At 43.1% G+C, this 23,534-nt stretch overlaps 2 protein-coding genes across 5 annotated transcripts in view; both read left to right on the top strand.

The window, feature by feature from the left end:
• CACNA1I (calcium voltage-gated channel subunit alpha1 I) overlaps positions 1-23,534 on the top strand; it is a 1,217,075-nt gene that overhangs the window by 800,081 nt on the left and 393,460 nt on the right. The window lies entirely within an intron of this gene.
• LOC142249849 (putative E3 SUMO-protein ligase RNF212) lies at positions 4,711-5,751 on the top strand. Its single transcript, XM_075321785.1, is given in 2 exon segments — positions 4,711-5,127; positions 5,129-5,751. Coding segments are annotated over 2 exon segments (972 nt in total). The 5' UTR covers positions 4,711-4,777; the 3' UTR covers position 5,751.

The following is a 23,534-nucleotide window of genomic DNA, read 5'->3' as shown; positions in this document are numbered from 1 at the left end:
ATTGCTTCCTTTTGTTCATCCGACCTACAAAAATCTGAAATAAAAAGTGATAAAATAGTTGTGCTTATCCAAAAATGTTGTTAAATGGGTAGATTTAGCTTGTATGTTATTCTCTATCCATAGTATAGGGCATAACTTTCCTATCGCTGTGAGTCTGACCAGACAGACTCTTACGGTTCCCAAAAAAACATGTGAATGGAGTGAAGGGTATTCATCAGTGACATTTTCGCATGGACCTGCTCCTCTGACGTCTGCTTATGTCACCATGCACCGCGGCCATATTATTTCTACTGGCATTGCTGGTGATAGAAGAGACATCGGAAACAGAAGCTATGGATGTCTCAGGGTCTGTTAAGCCACTTAGGTTAGGGTGGTTGGGACCACCAGTGCCATCCAGTCTGGGAGCATGGATGTGTGTGCTGTCCAGCCAGAGTTATCAGCTCATTGCTCCAGACAATTGGAGACCACCACACCCTACGTAAGCTTCCAACTTACTGTAGGTAGCTGCAAGATATAGCCTTGTGATACACTGATATAGTTCTGTCTGTTCAGCTCCAGTATAAGTGTATTTGTTTCCTAGTGTGACCTCAGTTTGTTTTATTGGCTATTCTCGCATCTTCTGATTTTCTACTTTTCCCGCCCTCTTGGTTTTTCCCCGGCTACCTAACCTTTCCCGCCAGCCTGCATCACCGAACAGCAGCTTATTCCATGGCCCCAGCCCAGGGGCCCCTATTTAGGTTGAGATTCTTATACATGTGTTAAATAGTGAAGGCAAGGGCAACCCCTGGGATCTGGTAAGCAGAGAGGCTTGCGCTAAGCCTGTTAGTGGAAGCCATTTTAAAGCTGCTAGGTGACCTTTGATAGAGGCCAATTACCTTATCATTAGTGTTGAGCGAGTTATTGAGTATTCGTACTTGCTATGCTGTTAGTGAGTACTATCCAGTACTCGCATATTCGTTACGAGTAACGGGTGCAATGTAAGTTAATGGGAAATACTCGCTAAATAGTGAGTAACCCGAAAGCCGTACTATTCGCTACTCACACAAAAAGTGCGGCTTTCGGGTTATTCGCTACTTAGCGAGTATTTCCCATTGACTTACATTGTGCTCGCTACTCGTAATGAATATTTGAGTAGTGGGCAGTACTTGCTAACACCATAGCGAGAACGAATAGTCAACTACTCGCTCAACTCTACTTATCATACTACAGCTCCTTTCATCTTATTGTTATTTATTCATTCTTCATTTAGAATAAAGTTAAAATGTACCAAACAAATAAACTAAATACTGCAAAGTGTAATTACTGAGCTACTGTTTCTTTTATACATTCCACCGCCCAAAAAGAGCACTACAAAGTGATTAGAGATAAGCGTACAGTTTGGGGTTCATACCTAACACTGGGTGTCCAAGGCTTGAACCTGAATATGGTCTTTTAAAAAAGGTCTGTGCCCAAGTTCCAGTGCTGTTTGTATGCTAACCACTCAATCAAGTCATGGGATACTCGGCTACGTTCTATGCTTGGCTCAGTGAGTGCCACTTGCAGTCTCTGAATAGCTCTCACTGGGGCTAAAACAACACTTTCAAATGTTGTGTGTAAAACATTCCCAAAAAAGCTACCCAAGAAATTCTTTGTTTATGGCTGGCTGTATGTGGGTGGAGATCTGAACTGCCCAATAGTTAACTTCCATTATACTCGTTACTTGAGTCGAACCCATAGGTTTGTGTCCCCATTGACTTATATGGAATTTGGGGTCCGTGAACAAGTTCAAGTCAAGCCATAGGTCAAGAAACAAACTTCTAACTGAAGTCTGGCTGAACCCGGCAAATCCAAACACCTACGGTCTGCTCATCTACCAGAAAATTAATCCAATGAAATGTACATCGTATGAATCCAAAAAATAAGCTCTTACACAGCTCTACTCATGGAAAATTTTAAAAAAAGTGACTTTGTGCAAAAGTTTTAGGCAGGTGTGCAAAGTAAGAATGCTTTTAAAAATAGAATTGGCATTAGTTTATTTTTTCAATTAACAAAATGAATAGAGAATGAACAAAAGATCTGGGCTCTGCGGGGGCCGGATCATCACTTCCAGGACTCATTGTTTTTCTTTACACTGATGATAGTTCTAAATAGAAGGACAAAATGTGGCATTCCCCAAATCATGAAAAATCTTGTTTTATTTGCCAGTCCGACTATAATCATACAAAATCCCTGACTTTGGGCAAGTGTAAGTGTCCCTAGAGGAATTGATGCTGTTTTGAAGGAAAAGGGCCGTGACACCAATTGATTTGACTTAGTTTCCTATTTTGTGTAATTATTTAGCATTTTGCTAAATGATAGGAAATAGAACTATTAACACTTATTTTTTAAAGACGTATTTTCATCATTTTATCGTCTATTAATAGATAGATAGATGGATAGATAGATAGATAGATAGAGGGATAGATAGATAGATGGATAGATAGATGGATAGATAGATAGATAAATAGATAGATAGAGGGATAGATAGAGGGATAGATAGAGAGATAGAGGGATAGAGGGATAGAGGGATAGATAGAGGGATAGATAGAGGGATAGATAGAGGGATAGATAGATAGAGAGATAGAGGGATAGATAGATAGAGGGATAGATAGATAGAGAGAGAGATAGAGAGATAGAGGAATAGATAGATAGATAGAGGGATAGATAGAGGGATAGATAGAGGGATAGATAGATGAATATATAGATAGATATAGGGATAGATAGAGGGATAGATAGAGGGATAGATAGATAAATAGAGGGATAGATAGATGGATAGATAGAGGGATAGATAGAGGGATAGATAGATAGAGGGATAGATAGATAGATAGATAGAGGGATAGATAGATAAATAGAGGGAGAGATAGAGAGATAGATAGATAGATAGATAGATAAATAGCGGGATAGATAGAGGGATAGATAGATAGATGAATATATAGATAGATAGAGGGATAGATAGAGGGATATATAGAGGAATAGATGGATAGATAGACAGATAGATAGCGGGATAGATAGAGGGATAGATAGAGGAATATATAGATAGATAGATAGCGGGATAGATAGATAGATAGATAGATAGATAGAGGGATAGATAGATAGATAGATAGAGGGATAGATAGATAGAGGGATAGATAGATAGAGGGATAGATAGATAGATAGATAGAGGGATAGATAGATAGAGGGATAGATAGATAGATAGAGGGATAGATAGATAGATAGAGGGATAGATAGATGGATAGATAGATAGCGGGATAGATAGATAGCGGGATAGATAGATAGATAGATAGATGGATAGTTTAGAGCTGTTTGTGCATGGCTGGCATGCATACAGTGAGTTTTTTCTAGGAAGCATTAGTGCCATTATGATTAATGGATGGAAACTGTGTCTATACTTGTCTTCCTATCAGCGTGCGCAGTACAGCTTGCTGAAAATAAAAGCTATTAAAAAATCAGTGTTCATTATCTGAGCTCAGAGATAAACATATTAACTGATGGTAATACACAGTCTAGCCCAAACTATTCTGGAGTCAAGTGCAGGCACAGCGCATGTTACAGAGAGAGTAAATTACTCATGCACTTACAGCAGCAATATTTGACCACAGATGTTAGACCTATGTTCAAAAACAGAACATTTATATAAGTTAAAACCCCCAAATTAGTAATAAAGAAGGATGTAGCTGTATAGAAAAAACTTAATCAGTTAAAATAAACTATACAATTTTGAGACATAACGTTTTCTTTTGGAAATTGATGTGAGACCACTCTGCATTAATCTATGCACAAAATCTGCGGTCTGTAAAAGGAACCTGTCACCTACTCACCTGCGGGGCGGTCCGGTCCGATGGGCGTCACTGGTCTTGACCCGATGCCTCCTCTCTTCTTACTGATTCAGACACTGCACTCTCACTCTTGAATAAAGTAGAAAAAAGGAGACTGAGTAGATTTGTTTTTCTTTTGCAAAAATATTAGTATATATTTATTTATTGTGCAACAGGTAAGGACTAGGGACGTTTCGGCCCAAATGTAGGCCTTTTTCACGCCAAGTCACTCCACAGAAGAAAAGCTATTTTCTCAAGAGAATTTTTTCATACAAATTCTGCAGATGCAGAGATAGGAATGGAAAGGAATTCCACCCAGAAGTTATCAGTTTTGGTACTCACAGAAAGCAAGCCCTTCTTACTGTATTTTATATAGAATCCTTCTTTGATATAATCACTTTTTTGGAGGTATATCATGAAGGTTATAGGGTACCTTGTGACTTGTAGTCCCTGAAAGTTGCAGTGGGTGATTATCACCACATGAGGTATAGGGTTAATTAAGGTTCATTCAAGGTATGCATATAAGGATGGATTAAAGATTTCTTAACCCACCCTTATATGCATACCTTGAATTAACAGTACACAGATGGAATCACGCCCTCTGTTACCTTAATTAACCCTATACCTCATGTGGCTCATGTGGCTTCGCCCCGCCGGTGAGTAGGTGACAGGTTCTTTTTAAATACTGCAGATTTTGTGCATAAAATAATGCAGAGTGGCATCATAACCATTTCCAAAATAATACTTTATTTCTCAAAATTTCATAGTTTATTTTAACTGACTAATTTTGGTCTTGACTCGGCGCCTTTTCAAACTTTTCCTGTACTAAAGAATGCATTAAAAGGGGAGTGTGGGAGTTGGGGTTTGACATGTCTCGCTGAGCAGTGACCCGCGGGGCCCGGGGCTGCAGGCGGCGGCCATGGCATTGGTTACAGGACACCTACATGTGCAGACTGGATGCCTCATCCAATCATACTAAGGAGACCAAAATGAATGAGCTGGTCCGGTGTAACATGTGCTTTCAGCAGCCTGGCAGGAAAGACCCTCGATTTTCCATAACAAGCTGTGGTCATGTCTTCTGTGAACAATGCCTAAGGAAAGGAAATAATGAAAACTGCAGTGTCTGCAAGGCTCCTTGCCGCACAATATTACTTCCAAACGAGACTGATCCTGATATAAAAATGTTGTTTATGGATGTAAATGTTCTCTGCAAAAAGTTTTTAACAGAATTTACACAAGTTGTAGAATTTCAGGATAGTCATCGACAACGATTATTGACACATTATAAAAGAAAATTTGAGAACTTCTCAGTCTTACAGTCGACAGTCATCATCTAATACATACAGGAACATGGATCCAGCTAATTTGGAATACCAACATTCTCCATCTGTATCCCAAGTGCCCAGCATGAATAAGGTTGAGCTAATGGACCAAACATCTAACGCATCCAGAAAAAAAAATTTAAACATTGGCGGTCTAAATCGATTATCACTGGTAACGCCCTCGCCTCCTGGGTTCATGGCCAATTCAGAAGACAGAAATTCTCCTTCTGTATCACAAGTTCCCAGCATCAATAAGGCTGAGTTGATGGACCAAACTTCTAATGCACCCAGAAAAAAAAATGTAATCATAGGTGGCTCAAGTCGATTGTCATTGATCACGCCCTCTCCACCTGGGTTCATGGGTTCCTATAGAACTGACAATACAGGAGGATCCTTAAGATCAAATGTTGGATCTTCACAGCACAATATTCTCTACCCGCTTTCACAGTCTGTGTCACCAGCAAGCCATGGAAGTATCTGGAACCTGTCTGGTCAGAGATCTCCACAGATATTATCACAGACACCTTTGTCTTCACAGACATCCACTGTCAGACAACCTATTACTATTGCCAACATTATGCAGCGTCGTCATTAAAAAGCAATGTAAAAATTCATTTTTTTGTTTATTTCTTTGAAGACAAGCTACCTAATACGGTTTTACATATCAATTGGTTTACTTTACCTAGCAAAAAAAAAAAGAATGCATTAAAAATGTTTCTTGAAATCTGCATCAAAATCCATTACTTAAAGTGCAAAATGCATGAAAATAAAATTTAGTAAAAAGCAACGGTACTGAGAATATTGTTATTGCATATTTTGCTGCAGACACCTGGAGAAAACATAATGTGAGAGCAGCAGAAAAAGCCCAGCATTGACACTACCTGCATAATCTGTTTCAAATGTTCTCCCACCTGATGTTAAACTAGTCTCATAGAATACTGAAATGTATCAGAAGGAATCTGAGAATAAAAAGTTGCAATTTTTTAAATGAATGTCAAATTTCCGGAGGCAAAAAAAAAGAAAGACTTGATTGAAAAATAATTTTGACTTTTTATATTTTTGAACTTTCAGAATGGTGTAATGAATTTATTCCTTCCATGATTAATAAATAATGGTTTAAATAGCAATTATCTTATGATACAAATTTGACTAATTAGTTATAATTGACCGGTTTTAAGAAAACTATTCTTGTCCACAGTTGATGAAATTTATTTGTTCCCCATCAAAATAGTTTTTACGATTTTACAAATTGAGATCATGTTTTTGCCTGCTAGATAAAATGTTTATTAACATAGAAAACATAATGGGGGATATTTATCAAGGTGAATGCAGCAGAAATCTGTCATAATTGCTCCAAAACTGTCTTTCATGCAAATGTATCACGATTTAGATACTTTTGTGTCTTGTCCTACAAGGAAGTGTGGTTTTGCTGCAAAAGGGTGTAGAATAACATACATTTAGTTAAAAATGGAGTGAATCAATTCTATAGTGGCCGCGCTCCCCGTAGTGATGATTTTGAAACCTCTTGTCCACAATTGGAATTTATTGTTCAAAAAACATTAAACATACGGAAATAAAAAACAGATACTATTATTTATTTATTTCCGTATGTTTAATGTTTTTTGAACAATAAATTCCAATTGTGGACAAGAGGTTTCAAAATCATCACTACGGGGAGTGTGGCCACTATAGAATTGATTCACTCCATTTTTAACCTTTTTATCTGTGGGAATCTGTGGCTGGATGAAACACAGGATCAGTTTAAGGGCGGCTTTGCACGTTGCAACATCGCACGTGCGATGTCAGTGGGGTCAAATCGAAAGTGACGCACATCCGGCATCACTTTCGACATCGTTGTGTGTAAATTCTAGATGATACGAATAACGAGCGCAAAAGCGTCGTTATCATATCATCGGTGCAGGCTCCGACTTTTCCATAATTACGCTGCCGCGACAGGTACGATGCTGTTCCTCGTTCCTGCGGCAGCACACATCGCTGTGTGTTACGCCGCAGGAGCGAGGAACATCACCTTACCTGCCACCGGCGGCTCTACGGAAGGAAGAAGGTGGGCGGGATGTTTACATCCTGCTTATCTCCGCCCCTCCGCCGCTATTGGCCGCCTGCCGCGTGACGTCGCTATGACGCCGCATGACCCGCCCCCTTAGGAATGAGGCGCGTCGCCGGCCAGAGCGACGGTCGCAGGGCAGGTGAGTGCATGTGAAGCTGGCATAGTGATAATTTTCGCTACGCCAGCTATCACAAGATATCGTACCTGCAACGGGGGCGGAGACTATCGCGTGCGACATCGCAGCATCGGCTTGCGATGTCGCAACGTGCAAAGCCCGCCTAAGGCAAGCAGCAGGCCCGGATAAACATTAGAAGCGTGAAGAAGCTTTGGAAAAATTATATATGCTTGAAGTTTTGTGGCAAAAGGTGAGTGCAAAAAACTTCATTCAAAGTGCACCAGAGAGTCACTTTGATAACGCACTGAGATTGGCGGCGCGTGTTTGTTTTTTATTATATACCCTGCAGGGAATCACCTTACAACATTTAGTGGCAAAAATGCTTCCAATTTTGATGCAAATTTCGGTAGCAAAGTAAATCGACAAATAGGCATAGACTTAAGGGGGCTTTACACGCAATGATATCGCTAACGAGATGTCGTTGGGGTCACGGAATTTGTGACGCACATCCGGCCTCGTTAGCGACGTCGTTGCATGGGAAACGCGCAAACGACTGTTAACGATCAAAATTACTCACCTAATCGTTGATCGTTGACACGTCGTTCTAATCCCAAATATCGTTGCTGTTGCAGGACGCAGGTTGTATGTCGTTCCTGTGGCAGCACACATCGCTACGTGTGACACCTCAGGAACGAGGAACATCGTACCTGCGGCTGCCCGCAATGAGGAAGGAAGGAGGTGGGCGAGATGTTACGTCCCGCTCATCTCCGCCCCTACGCTTCTATTGGGCGGCCGCTTAATGATGCCGCCGTGACGCCGCATTAACCACCCCCTTAGAAAGGAGGCGGTTTGCAGGCCACAGTTACGTCACTAGGAAGGTATGTGTGACGAGTGTTAGCGATGTTGTGTGCCACGGGCAGCGATTTTCCCGTGACGAACAACCGACGAGGGCGGGTGCTTTCACCAGTGCCATCGCTAGCGATGTCACTATTTTTAAAACTGTCTAGTCTAACTTTGCATTGTCTAAAGCCTGCTTACACGTTGCAATGTTGCATACGATATCGTACGCGATTTGCAACGCCCCCATCGTATGTATGGCACGTTCAATTTTATGAACGTGCTGCACAAATGATTAACCCCCATCACACGTACTTACCTTCCATACGACCTCGATGTGGGCGGCGAACGTCCACTTCCTGGAGTAGGAGGGACGTTCAGCGTCACATCGACGTCACTTGGCAGCCAGCCAATAGAAGCGGAGGGGCGGAGCTGAGCGGGACGTAAACCTCCTTCCTTCCGCATTGCTGGCCGGGAGCCGCAGGACACTGGTAAGATCTGTTCATCGTTCCCGGGGTGTCACACACTGCGATGTGTGCTACCCCGGGTACGATGAACAATCTGACGTACAATTCTAGAGAAAGGTACGATGTGTATGCGATGAACGTTTTAACGTTCAATCGCACGTACCTGTCACACACTGCAATGTACCTTACGATGCCAGATGTGTGTCACTTACGACGTGACCCCGCCGACACATTGTAAGATACATTGCAGCGTCTAAAGCGGGCTTAAGAATTAAAAAGTAATAATACATTTGCCCTATAATGTTCTTTATTTTAATGTCAATTAGAGGTTTTTCATATGAAGAAGAAAAAAAATATATATTTTTTTAAAGAAAACTTTCATGGGGACAGCCATCCTGGAGATTTTATGTATTGTTTGTATAGATGTGTTGAAGCAGTTCTAACTCCAATTTAGGCCCCTTTCAGACATCCGTGTTTAAACGGGTACAAGCCACACGTATTGGTATGGTCATACATGTGTCATACGCGTGTCACACATGTGTCATCCAGATTTGCATACATGTGACTTCAGTGTGACACGTACCAGAGAAAACACATGTCTTTGAAATAAAAAGATTTTCTATATTTACCTGTATCGAGCACTGCTTTCTTCAGCTCTGCTGCCTCCTGCTTCTGACCCTGGGGACAGCATTGGGGACATCATCGCCGGGGACAGCATCGCCGGGGAGAACATCGGGGACCGCATCACCGGGGACAGCTTCGAGGACCATTTCGCCGGTGACAGGTGAGCATTCAGCAAACACTGTGTGTGCAGTGACACTGTGTGTGTTCCCAATGTGTTCCCAATGAACTCTGATGACCTCATGGACGTCACTGCACACAGTGTTTTCTGGATACTCACCTGTCACCGGCGATGCGGTCCCCGATGTTCTCCCCAGCAATGCTGTTCCTGGCGCTGTCTCCGGCGATGCTCCTGCTTCCAGGCCCAAGTCAGGTCAACTATAACCTGAATAGTGAAATCTTAGATTAAAGAGTCTTTAAATTTACCAAGTGTGAATAACACCCAAGAAACAACCATAATTGAAATTTATAAACATTTTTATTTTCAATAGCTTCATAGGGTATAACATAGAAAATAAACATGAAAAGAACCAGAATATGAGAAGTGATGGAGGGGAAGAAACCCCACGTGATTCACACTTGGTAAATTTAAAGACTCTTTAATCTAAGATTTCAGTATATCTTGAGTTGTTACCCTATATGTTACCTAAGGTTCCTATATGTTTTATATAACCTGAATAGTGTCTGATTTTTTTTTATTCCACTCGTCTTCGATGTATTTGTGCATATGCTAAATTGTGTACATACATAATACAAAATCACTTATCAAAACACATGCATTATGTGGTTTAACTTGTATTGGCCATTATTGAAACCTTTTTACCATGAGAGGTGTGTTTTACAAGGGTTCTTTCTTTCCATATTAACTGAGGATGGGATGGTTAATTGGACTTAGAAAGTCCCATCAACTTTAGGTTTCAAACTTTTCCCTATGCTTCTCCACTATAACCCAGTCTCCAGGCTTTAGTCCTCTAGTCCTTCGGTGTATGGTTAAGACAAGAAAACAGGGTGATATATGTATGGCAATGTCTGCTGTAGTTCTCTGACATGACTTATCCTGTCATGTCCCTGTGCCTGTGTACGTACTGGTATTGCTGACAGAAATAACAGCCTGTCTTAACAGGACTCCCAAAAATAATCTTATAGTGAGAAAGCTCTGTCTTTTTGCTAGAAAGGACTTTCAGTCTATGGATTCCTTGCTTATACAACCATTTTCCGAATCTTTAGCTTCAGTGTCCCATTCAGCATCTCAATTTTCCCACTGAGGAAGGTATGGGGTAAACAATGCCTCTAATTATTCCTCAATACCTTGGATATGAAATGTGTTCTCTCTTTCTATTACCTCTCAACCCTTCCCTATCAATTTACAATTTGTGACATCCGCTATCTGATTACTGGTTTTCTTTTAAAAGCTTTCACATGGCCGGATATTAGACCATCTCGATAAGAGATTCTCACAGACAAGGACATACTCGTATGTGCCTAGCTTGGGTAACTATATAAAATTATTCTGCAGTTGCTGTAATGAGTTCAATGTCCTTGGGCTGTGCTCTTGCAGGTCTTTGACAATTTTTTTCCTGGGTTGTGGAGGGCACAGAAACTTCAGGTAGAAACATATGCAGTAGCATCCTGATTAAACCATGGCCTGGTGCTGACCAATATTAATTCACCAGACTTACTATGGCTCCTTTAGCACAGTGAGTTGGACCGTGAATCAAATGGATTATCATGGGGAAGAGTGACCTGAGAAGACAACACTACTCACCTGATCTCCAGACATCTCACACATACACATTGATCCCTTACTTTTCCATTTTTCTTTTTCCTTAGGCGAGTACTGCTGCTGTATTTTACTGAACAGCTCAAAGTCCACAGGTATATCCTGCTGCACACTACACACAAAGTTCTCTGGCAGTAGCATGATGGCCATTGCTTTAACAGCAGTCTGCCAGGGCATTACCTTGGTCTTGACTTTTCCTTTGTATGAGCCTGAATTTCATAATAACCACTGCTTAGGTAGCTCCAGCGCTCATAACTGCCTGATGCTTTCAATCATTATATATAGTTGTATCTGAGGACCCAATGAAATCCATGCGGCTCCTCCAGGTGAGCCATAATCATGTGCCACTGTGAAATTGTACACTGTCTGATCTTCTGCCATTGTACACACTACAGCAAGTGCCTTCAGCTCTGCCTCCTGTGCAGAACAAGAAGTCAAGAGTGGTTCCTGTACCAATACATCTTCCACATTGGTGGTCACTGTATATCCCATGCATGGACTCTTATTATAGTAATAACTGTAGATGTGGCATCCTTGGGCTTCAGGCGTCACAGGGTATTACACCACTTTTATGGGGTAATATCTATCCCGGGTCAGGAGGGGGTTAATCTGCTGGTGCTATCACAAAACACACACAAACAACAAATGGTGCTTACTCACAGGGGATTGGACTAGGGCAGACAGGAGAGCCAGCCATCACGAAGCACGGGACTTCCCCAGTCACTAGGACAATCACTGGGGGCGGGCACCACATGGGGTAGAAGTAGGAGCAACCATTACACTTTGGAGAGAACCTTCCTGGGCACAGCTTGGGATAACACCTAGCACTGAAAACTGGAGTTAAGCCTGCTTTACACATTGCAATTTCGCATACGATATCGTATGTGATTTGCAACGCCCCCATCGTATGTGTGGCATGTTCAATTTGTTGAACGTGCCGCACAAACGATTAACCCCCGTCACACGTACTTACCCGTCCATACGACCTCGATGTGGGCGGCGAACGTCCACTTCCTGGAGTGGGAGGGATGTTCGGCGTCACATCGACATCATGCGGCAGCCGGCCAATAGAAGCGGAGGGGTGGAGGTGAGCGGGACGTAAACATCCCGCCCACCTCCTTCCTTCCACATTGTCGGCGGGAGCCGCGGACGGAGGTAAGCTGTCGTTCAATGTTCCCGGGGTGTCACACACTGCAATGTGTGCTGCCTTGGGAACATTGCACAACCGCACGTTCAATCTTTGAGGAATGAACGACGTGCATGCAATGAACGGATTTTCGTTCAATCACAATTGCATGGAGGTTTTACACTCTACCATCATACTTACGATACCAGATGTGCGTCACTTACGACGTGACCCCGCCGACACATTGTAAGATTTATTGTAGCATATAAAGCGGCCTTTAGTTTTTCTCTCTCTTTATGGGCCCGTGGCTTGGAGCAGGAGGCTCGGCCCGAGTTTTGGATAGCAACCGGGGGACACTTCACTAACAGACTTTCACGGGCACCGGCGGTGACCGCCGACGGATCCGGGATTGGCTGTAGCTCATCGTGGCAGAGGATGGTACTCTGGGACAGCGCTTGAACAACTTGTGAGTAAAAAGACTTGGAACCGCAGCACCTGCCTCTCCTTTAACCAGCGCCGATGCCCAGTGCTGCACCAATGGGAACTACCACCACCCCCCGTCCTCTGTCATCCTCTCCAGGGTAATCCCACTCCACCTGTGAGCAACACCATCCCGGCTGCACCTCAACATCTACCCCGGCGAGAGACCCTGCAGCGGCGGCCCATCCCTGGCCTCATACCACAGGTGGTGTCACGTTCATCCTAAAAGACTTTTTTAACCTCTAACTACTACCTCCATCCTCACTACCACCCTCCAATCCTCCTTCCTGTACACCTCGGGGTAACGAAACCAGGCTAGGCCACCCCGTGACAACGCAGAGGATATGCACCCCCAGCCCGACTACGAGTACACACCTACAAACAGCTCAGAATCTGCATTAGCAATTGAGGTTGAACAACCTTCTGAAGTTCTCATCTCAGTTTTCATTTTTACCAAACAACCATTATCATCAGCAGAAAATTTTTAAATGATTTATAGACCCATTTTCCTTTTTTATCCCTGTTCATGTTCTACCCATTCCTTTGTCCCCTTTTTGAATCCAGCAATAATAATGTAGCTGGGTTCAAAATACAGTATATAAGAGAATACGACACATGCAGAGATGGGAATTAGCTATCAATATATGTATTTATAATTCAGATCAGATGAAATCTTATGACGATCTGAACAGCTCTTCTGCACTAATAAAAGATTCAGATTCATACTGTATAAATCCAAAAAAGGCACAATACACTCACAATAGTGACTCACTCTGTTAAATATTAATTAAGTCATATGAAACAATATTATTAGCTTCTAACAAAGTGCATGTGGCACAGTTGTAGATCTAGATACTCACTTACCACACAGCCATGACAAGTCTTTTCTTTCCTTTCAGGGTTCCATGAAAAGATGGGGGGCATAGTCTCTCCAACCAGTCTCCTGTACTAACAAATTAGCTATTTTCCTGTAACTTTTACACATAATCTATATTTTCTCGCTACAAATACTTCATATATACAGTTCAATAAATCTCAATAATTTTTCTAAAAGTGATCCTGAAATCCTCCTGATGGATCAATATTCCCTAAAAAAAAGTAAAATAAAATAAAAAAATAAATAAATACAAAAATAATATTAAATATACGTGTGTGTGTGTGTGTGTGTGTGTGTGTGTGACATATGTATTCCATATACAGGCAATTGGAATGTATAAAGTAGAAGTTGTTTTATTTTACTTACTGGAGATAACCTAACCATCAGCATCAACACTGTATATTTTCTTCCAAGTCACATTTTAAAGCTAAATCACATTTTTTTAGTCTACCATCAGTTATTCAGTTATTATTCAGACACAAGAGGGCATAGCTTTTATGATTGGATCCTTTGTATAAAACATTAACCAGTGATATGCCATTGAAAACAAAATCAAATTAGATTCATGTTACATAAATAAATAGGAAAGCTTTTTATTTTTTTTTATTTATTTGTAAAATAAAGAAGTTGTTTACCGGATCTGAGCTGGATTGTGCGGTTGTTTCAGAGACTCTTAAAGACAACCTGGTGTGGACTCCATTATTATCCCTCATCATCTCCCAGGCACGGCCCTACCTACACCATTGCTGCAATCACCACCAGCTCTTGGAGTACCAACATTTAGCAGCGGCGGTTCTCTATCCTTAACTGCAACCCACAGGTGGCGTCACATGACATGAACTCTATTCACCACTCTAAAATACCCCCTATTACAAAAAGGGGCCCAGGGCACAGGACCGGGCAATGGCCACCAGAGTGACATTCTCGTTTGTTACCGTCCGGGAGCGAGTACCCCCTTCCCTGGCGACACATCACCATAACCCCCTTAGTCAAGGGTTTAAGGTTTTTTTTCCCTCTTCACACATTCCATGTATTCCTTTTCTAGAAAAAAGGAGAAAGATAATCAGCTCACTTTTCCCACCGAAGGTCCACTGCACGGACATCGTATTGCCAACAGTAAGGATTCAAAGAGTGTAGAAAATCCAGCAACCGACCGTCTTAAATATATATATATATATATATATATATATATATATATATATATATATATATATATATATATATATATATATATATATATATATATAAATCTTTATTCCATTAAAAGAAATCCATAAATGGTAACATAGAAAATGCAGAGAAAAAAATGGTGGGGGGGGACAGAAACAAACCTGTTAGAATGCTATTCATTGTTTCTAAACTGAATTTACAATAGTGGCGTTATATGTCATATCCACCGGATTATGTGTGGGAAACCCACCAATCAGGTGAATGGAGACACACGTTATAGAATACATCTAATCACAAAAACAGCGATATAAACAGAAAGAAAAAATACACGTGTTTTAAACATAAAGATAAAAGGGGGGGGAGTAGAAAAAAGGAAAAAATGTTTGTAAAAACCATACATTGAAGATCTAAACTATTGTATTTCATTTATTGTAACGCGTAACGCGTTTGTTTCTGTCCCCCCCCCCCCTCCCCTTTTTTTCTCTGGATTTTCTATGCCACCATTTATGGATTTATTTTAATGGAATAATTTTGGAATAAAGATTCATGTATATATTTTTAAGAAGGTCGGTTGCTGGACTTTCTACACTCTATGTATTCCTTTTGGTTTTGTGTGGACTCAGGACCCCACCCTATATGAACTCCTCTACACTATATGCTAGCTTGATCTCTTATGTATTTTCCGGATTATAAGACACACCTTTTTTCCCCCAAAACTAGGGGTGTAATGGAGGTGCATTTTACAATCTGGATATTGCTTACTGGGGCAGCGGTGGTGGAGAGGGGTCATAGGAGGCAGGGTCGTGAAACTGAGGGCTCGGAGGAGCAGTGCAGCAGCTCAGGAGGGTCACAGGACAGGGTGTGTCGGTGTCGGCTGCAATGATCTGACTGCAGGCTCCATTGAATCGCCCACGGTTGATGCGATGGACTTCAAGAAAATGGCCAAGGAGGCGGCACATGCACAGATTGACACGATGGACTTCAAGAAAAGTCCTATATGCGGAGTTCTATCTGCCCATGTGCTGACTCTGCAGCCATTTTCTTGAAGTCCATTTCATCAACCGCAGGCAATTCTGCAGTCGGATTAATGGCACGCGCCACCGAGACACCCCGTTCTGTGAACCTCCTGAGTCGCTCCACTGCAGTGACATCCCCGCAGCCCGCTGGCAGATCAAGGGCACCCTCTGCTGTGACAGCCCCGTAGCCCTTCAGCAGATCAATGACGCCTGCTGCCGCAGTGACACCCACGAGCCCGTTGTATCACCGACCATATTGAGCCGCAACACCCCCTCCTCTGAACTCGCAATATGGCCTACCCTGCCTCCTGTGAACTTCCGGACCAGCTCCACCACCACAGCTCCCCCCCGGTGGGCATTAGGATTAAGACGCACTAGGATTATAAAACGGACCCTCATTTTATCATTTTAACATTAACAATTATTTTTTCCTATTTTCCTCCTCTAAATTTGGGGTAAGTCTTATAATCTGGTGTGTCTCATAAAACAAAAAATTCGGTATATGACCTTTTCAGCCCTTTACAACTTATGCTAACATTAGATATTTCCTATCTACAATCCTTACAAAACACAGATTCATTCACATTTTGACAATCCACAATTATTTTTTCTACCATCTCATAAGAAACATAACCATATTCTTCAAACACAATTCTTTCTATCACACTATGCATATGTGGCGCCCTGGACTAGCCAGGTTGTCACAAATAACACACAAACAGCCCCACCCCCATTAGACAGTGACACCAGCCAAACACAAAACCCTTGTTGCCTCCCTCCAGTGTCTGATGTCCACACCAGGTGGGGCGGAGCCAAGCGGTTGGCCCCACCCACCGAGGAGTTCACAGGCCTGGAGGCGGGAAAAGTGACAGATAGAGTTTGGAGTTTGAAGAGTGAGGAGTGAACACTTGGGTGTCTGGGTTTGTGGCCCAGGCACTGACAGCAAGGTTGGCAGATGGTGGTGGCCGTCTGCAGGAGTGGTGAAGCAACGCGTAACCGTAGGACCGGGGTCGGGCGACGGCCCGCCGGTACCGACTGGAGAGCGAAGTGAATCCAGCACACCCAGGCAGGGCCATCGGACCCCGACCAGGCTTGGAGCCGCCGTCAATAGTCAGATCCGAATGTAACTGGAACCCCAGGGGTTTCATAACAGCAAAAGTCCCGATTGAAGGCAACCGCCCACACCGTGAGGGTATACAGCTACCACCTAAGGCTAGACCCAAGGGCCAGTGCCTGCGGACAAGCGGGCTCCTCCGGTACCCATACACTGGGGAGCGGACTACCGTTTGGAATCCATAGTAGTCAGAAGGAGAACATCAAGTTGCAGGGAAAGACAGCCGCCATTACCTGTCCGGTGAGAGACACTGCAGCCGGCTGCAGGACCCGTCCATCCAGCCGTTTGGTTTACCGAGGACTTTGTACCTTTCTTGCTGAGTGAGTACATCCGTGCCATCCGGCACCGCGCCGCACTGTCCCTGCAACCCTGCACCTCACCAACCCCGCCTCCCCGTCACATCATCGGGCCCCGGGACCACCAACCCCTACCCACAGAGGGGGAAAACAACATCCCAGCTGCTCCTTACCATCGCTCCGGGATCCCCGTCATCAGCAGCGGTGGTGCCTATCTTCACCACGACCCGTGAGTGGCGTCACAGACTAAATTCCCCAAACCAACCACCCCTTTCACTCACGGACGAGGAGTGCCGCTCGAGTCCCCGGATCCGGCCCACCGCTCAAGCCACCGAGCAGCCATCGCAGTAGCGCCAGACCCGAGCGTTAGCGAGCGCAGCGCAGTGGCGTCCTCCCCGCCCGCGACACATATTCCAGTAATATACTTTTGGCTGGAGTACAAGTGATTATGCACTATCTGCATTCTTATTATTTTATTCCTTTTCACATACTCATATTACTTTAGGCATTCTAACACTTTTGACAGCTTATGTATAGTATAATAGCACAATTCAGAATTACCAAATATTAGAGTAGGTATCTTAGAATATAATTAATACACACATGAGCTTGGACAGGAAGAACTATGAGACGAAAAATCATGGTAAGAAACATAATGACTTACTTTTCCAGCTCTTTTTGCTTTCTTCCCATCTTTCATGTCAATTCAGGTTATCTGTAACTCTGTTTTCTTATGGTTAGAATTTTCTACTTAATTTCAAATTTAAGTATTCATTAAGTGTTTGTTTTTTGTGTGCATGAGTTTTATTATCTCCTCTGTGTTATTTGCTGGTGGGGTTTTGTGACTCCCCAGGGTGGTGGGGGTGGAGAGTTTTACATCAAGGCCTTGGACAGGAGATAGGGAGATGCTGGTTGCCCAGACCTCACTACCATCAAGTGTACCTCTGGGTTGAGGGAAAGCTCAGAGTGCAATTATTCTGAGGGCCAGAGCAGGAGTTCTCATCCAGTTACCTCCTGGTGTCCAGCGTGACACCCACAGAACCCATAAAGCTAAGTCCTGGTACCATGGTATAATCTCTAGCTTTACAATCTGGATTCCTTTTATAAATTAATTTTTCAATCATTCTAAAATAATTCAAAGTTTGTTATGAAACTCATTTTTAGTTATTACATAACAATCTCTAGTTTTCTTATAAAACTAGGTTTATAATATTAAAAATATTGTCTAGCTTCACTCACCTTGTTATAAAACACTAAAAAACAAATCTTTAGTTCTATCTGACCTTAAATATAGTGTTTATACTTTGTATCTGTTCTGTTTGTCTAAAATATGCATTCCTTCCCTAACTATTAATTAGAAGCAGACTACAAATCACAGGAGAAAGGAAGGGGTGGGGGGGTGGGAGTCTATTGCCCAAGTCCAGATGTCTAAAAATTCATTTTCATTTATGGAAGAAAGAGACTTCAGACTTTATCAAGGGCAAAATGCATTCTGTCAATTTCTTTCAGTCAGGTCGGTTACCTTCTACATTCAGTGTCATTAGTTAATATTATTATATGCTTGCAAGAAATATATCACTTATTGTGGTTGGTCGGAAGATTGCATGACACTAAAAGAATACTCTCAATGATACAAGAAACTGTGTAAAAACTTAAACATTCTTATACAATTACACACACTAAAGCCTTGTTCACACACTGCATATTTAGCCATGTATTTTTTGCGTTTTTGCTGCAGAAATTTCTTGAGAAACTGGTTGTAACCTTTCTGCAGACATTCCCCAGCAAAACCTATAGAAAAAAAAATAGCTGCACGCACACTGCATTTTTTTCTCAAGAACATTCTTTTTGCAGAATTTCTTGAGAAAAAGAATGTGCATTTCACTTCTTTTCTGCAGGTACCTGCGTTTTTTGACATAGATAATGATAAAAAACCACAGGGACCAACTTGCGGAAACAATGCACCAAAACCGCACCAAAAACGCATCAAAAACGCACAAAACCGCAGTAAAAACGATGTCAATTGTTTTTGCCATTTGGGTTTTGCACTGCAAAGCTGAGTTTTTGACCAAAGTTCTGCAACAAAAAGGCTGCAGTTTGAACTGCATAGTGGGCACTGGAAACCCAAATTCCCATAGACTTTGCTTGAAAAACCGAACACAACCATTTTGGCATTAAACGCTGCAGTTGGAAAATCAGCAAAAAAGCAGGTAAAAAGCAAAGTGTGGACATAGCCTTAGATAATGGCTTACTTACCACGGTTTATATATGTCGCAAAATTTCCCCTAAAAAAGGTAATTTTTTCAGGTTTTTTAGGTTTTCTGGATATCCCAAGGATGAGCCCCAAAATGTTGGAGCTGTTCTAATTCTAGTTTCTAGGATTCATTCTATTACACCGGTGAGAATTTAAAAAAAACATAGTCCTGTGATTACCAAAGTTCTCCAAATTAATTTAATGAGGATCAGTACTTTTATACCCTTTAGGCTTGAAACACACATCCGTGAAACACGTGCGTGTTTGGTCCGTTTCCGTGTATACTGGAGACACGGCCAAACGTGCACCAATGTTACTATATCTCAGCGGTTACACTTGCGTTTTTGGTTATGTCCGTTAGTCCGTCTCCGTGATGCGTTTTGTGGGCCGTGTCTCACGCCAGCATGTCCGTTTTATTCACGTAACACGCAGCACGGACCCAATGAAAGTCAATGGGTCTGTGCGCACGTCCGAGTGACACGGACGCATCTCTGTTTGTTCCCTGTATGTTTTGTGCTTTTTTCATGTCATGTCAGTCTTTTTTCTTTTTATGTTTCGTTCTCTCCCTCAGTCCGTCGGTCGGTCTCTATGTCTGTCTGTCCCTCTAGCTGTCTGTCGGTCAGTTCCCCCCTCTCTCATACTTACCATTCCCCGATCTCCAGCGCGGCGCTGCACGGCTGTTATAAAAACTCTGGCGGCTTTTCCTCTTTTGAAAAAGCCGGCCGCCCATTAATCAATCTCGTATTCCCTGCTTTACCCGCCCACCGGCGGCTGTGATTGGTTGCAGTGAGACACGCCCACCACGCTGAGTGACAGGTGTCACACTGCACCCAATCACAGCAGCCGGTGGACGGGTCTATACTGTGCAGTAGAATAAATAAATAAATAATTAAAAAAAACGGCGTGCGGTCCCCCCCCATTTTAATACCAGCCAGATAAAGCCATACGGCTGAAGGCTGGTATTCTCAGGATGGGGAGCTCCACGTTATGGGGGGCCCCCCACCCTAACAATATCAGTCAGCAGCCGCCCAGAATTGCCGCATACATTATATGCGACAGTTCTGGGACTGTACCCGGCTCTTCCCGATTTGCCCTGGTGCGTTGGCAAATCGGGGTAATAAGGAGTTATTGGCAGCCCATAGCTGCCAATAAGTCCTAGATTAATCATGTCAGGCGTCTATGAGACACCCTCCATGATTAATCTGTAAGTTATAGTAAAAAAACACACACACACCCGAAAAAAATCCTTTATTAGAAATAAAAAACACAAACAAGTTCCCTCATTACCAATTTATTAACCCCGACAAACCCTCCATGTCCAGCATAATCCACGGTCCTCCAGCGTCGCTTCCAGCTCTGCTGCATGCAGGTGACAGGAGCAGCAGAATACACCGCCGCTCCGGTCACCTCCACGCAGCTAATGAGATGAGTAGCGCGATCAGCAGCTGTCAGTCAGGTAACTCGCGGCCACCGCTGGATCCAGGTAACCTCAGTGACAGCAGCTGATCGCGCTACTCACCTCATTAGCTGCGTGGAGGTGACAGGAGCGGCTGTGTCTTCTGCTGCTCCTGTCACCTGCATGCAGCAGAGCTGGAAGCGACGCTGGAGGACCGTGGAGTACGCTGGACATGGAGGGTTTGTCGGGGTTAATAAATTGGTAATGAGGGACTTTGTTAGTGTTTTTTATTTCTAATAAAGGATTTTTTTCGGGTGTGTGTGTTTTTTTACTATAACTTACAGATTAATCATGGAGGGTGTCTCATAGACGCCTGACATGATTAATCTAGGACTTATTGGCAGCTATGGGCTGCCAATAACTCCTTATTACCCCGATTTGCCAACGCACCAGGGCAAATCGGGAAGAGCCGGGTACAGTCCCAGAACTGTCGCATATAATGTATGCGGCAATTCTGGGCGGCTGCTGACTGATATTGTTAGGGTGGGGGGCCCCCCATAACGTGGATCTCCCCATCCTGAGAATACCAGCCTTCAGCCGTATGGCTTTATCTGGCTGGTATTAAAATGGGGGGGGACCGCACGCCGTTTTTTTTAATTATTTATTTATTTATTTTACTGCACAGTATAGACCCGCCCACCGGCTGCTGTGATTGGGTGCAGTGTGACACCTGTCACTCAGCGTGGTGGGCGTGTCTCACTGCAACCAATCACAGCCGCCGGTGGGCAGGTAAAGCAGGGAATACGAGATTGATTAATGGGCGGCCGGCTTTTTCAAAAGAGGAAAAGCCGCCGGAGCAGTGTGAACGCCGTGCAGCGCCGGTGATCGGGGAACGGTGAGTATGAGAGAGGGGGGGACACTTCAGTCACTCAGGGGATTAGCAGTCACCGGTGAATCCTTCACAGGTGACCGCTAATCAGTACACGGCACAAAGACAGAGCCGCAGCATGACAATGAAGTCGGGTGAAGTTCACCCGAGTTCATTCTCATCCCGCTACTCTGTCTTCCGACATGTAGTAACGACATTTTGCATCACACACGTACATTTCACACGGACAACACATACACATGTCAGTTATTTCACTCACGCACACACGGACATTCCACACGCACACACGGCTAGCATACGGGATACACACGCAGGCCACACATACCATAAAAACGGACATAAAAAACGGAAAACAGACCCGAAAAACGGCCCGTTTTACACGGACGTGGTTTTCACGGATGTGTGGCGGAGCCCTTAGAAATAGGGGCGTATCATGCATAAATTTAGGCGTTTTTCACATAACAGCAAATAGTAGGCTACAGAACTGCATATTAAGTACAGACGCTCCATGCATCCAACAGCTTAAGTTGGTTTCACACATCTGGCATTTCGCCGTTTTGCCGGATCCGTCACACTCCAGTACAGTGCAATACAGTACAATGGCTTCACGGCAAGCTCCGGTCACATGCTGTCATGTGAGCGGAGCATGTGACCGGAGGTTGCCGCGATGCCATTGTACTGTATTGCACTGTAATGGAGTGTGATGGATCCGGCAAAGCGGCGAAATGCCGGATGTATGAAACCGGCCTTTGTCACAACCCTCAACAAGTCTTTGTTTCAATCATTTCTCTTCAAAACTACCACACTCTGAGATTTTGGCAGGCCTTTAGACATTAACCCCTTGTTTGCCACAAACAATAGAAAGAAGTGGTCCTGCACCACCGCGCTGTGTCTCGCACTGGTGTCAGCAAGGAGTAGGTTAGTTCCATTCGCTCCAGGAGGTAGACTGGCCGTGGGTGCTCGTTGAACAGAGGAGTTTTCTCATAAAGCCAGCAAATAGATAGAAAAAACAACGGCACAAATCAACGAAGATCCAGATATTAACATTCTTTATTTCATCCAACGGTGCAGGTAAAAAGCGGGAGGTGAGCTGGGTGCGAGTCCCCTCAGGACGACAACCGTTTCGTGCTCAAAAGCACTTTTACGGGTCCATCATTCCAATGGACCCGTAAAAGTGCTTTTGGGCACAAAACAGCCGTCGTCCTGAGGCGACCCGCACCCAGCTCACCTCCCGCTTTTTACCTGCACCATTGGATGAAATAAAGAACGTTAATATCTGGATCTTCGCTGGTATGTACCGTTGTTTTTCTATTTATTAACCCCTTCTTTACTCTAACAATATAGCATCTGTAATTAGTGGGAGTCAACTGAGTTAATTTTTTTTTTATAGTTGATTAGATGAATAGATTATGATAAAGAACAGTGCACTCTGGGGCAGTGAAAAGGGAGATGTAAAGTAATCCTTATCTGTGTAAATAGTGTTATATCCCACCATTTAAAGGATATACTTACACTGGCTGACTGCAGCTGCTAAATGACTGCCAATTGTCTATATGGAAGTCAAATAGTGGTAATTTAATAAACTATTTAAGACTGTCAGAATACTTTTTCAATCATTAGAATGATCATTTTGTGCACATAGAACATCATTGTTCTTGGCAGCATATGTTTTATTTCCAAAGGGTAATGTGCAGCTGAAAACACTTTATCTGGTGAACAAGTAGTTTGCTTGTTGGTTGGGTAAATGGCAGCTTCTACATAGCCCAATAATTGGGAAATAATCATTCCATGGAATGTTCAGTTCCAGACTATTGTCCAGTTTAAATACACTTTAAAGCGGGCTTTACACACTGTGATCTCGCTAGCGAGATCG

The sequence above is a fragment of the Anomaloglossus baeobatrachus genome, chromosome 8 (genome assembly GCF_048569485.1).
Source record: "Anomaloglossus baeobatrachus isolate aAnoBae1 chromosome 8, aAnoBae1.hap1, whole genome shotgun sequence".
NCBI classification, from domain to species: Eukaryota; Metazoa; Chordata; class Amphibia; order Anura; family Aromobatidae; genus Anomaloglossus; species Anomaloglossus baeobatrachus.
The sequence above is the reverse complement of the archived record's forward strand: the minus strand, read 5'-3'. Positions and strand labels throughout refer to the sequence as shown.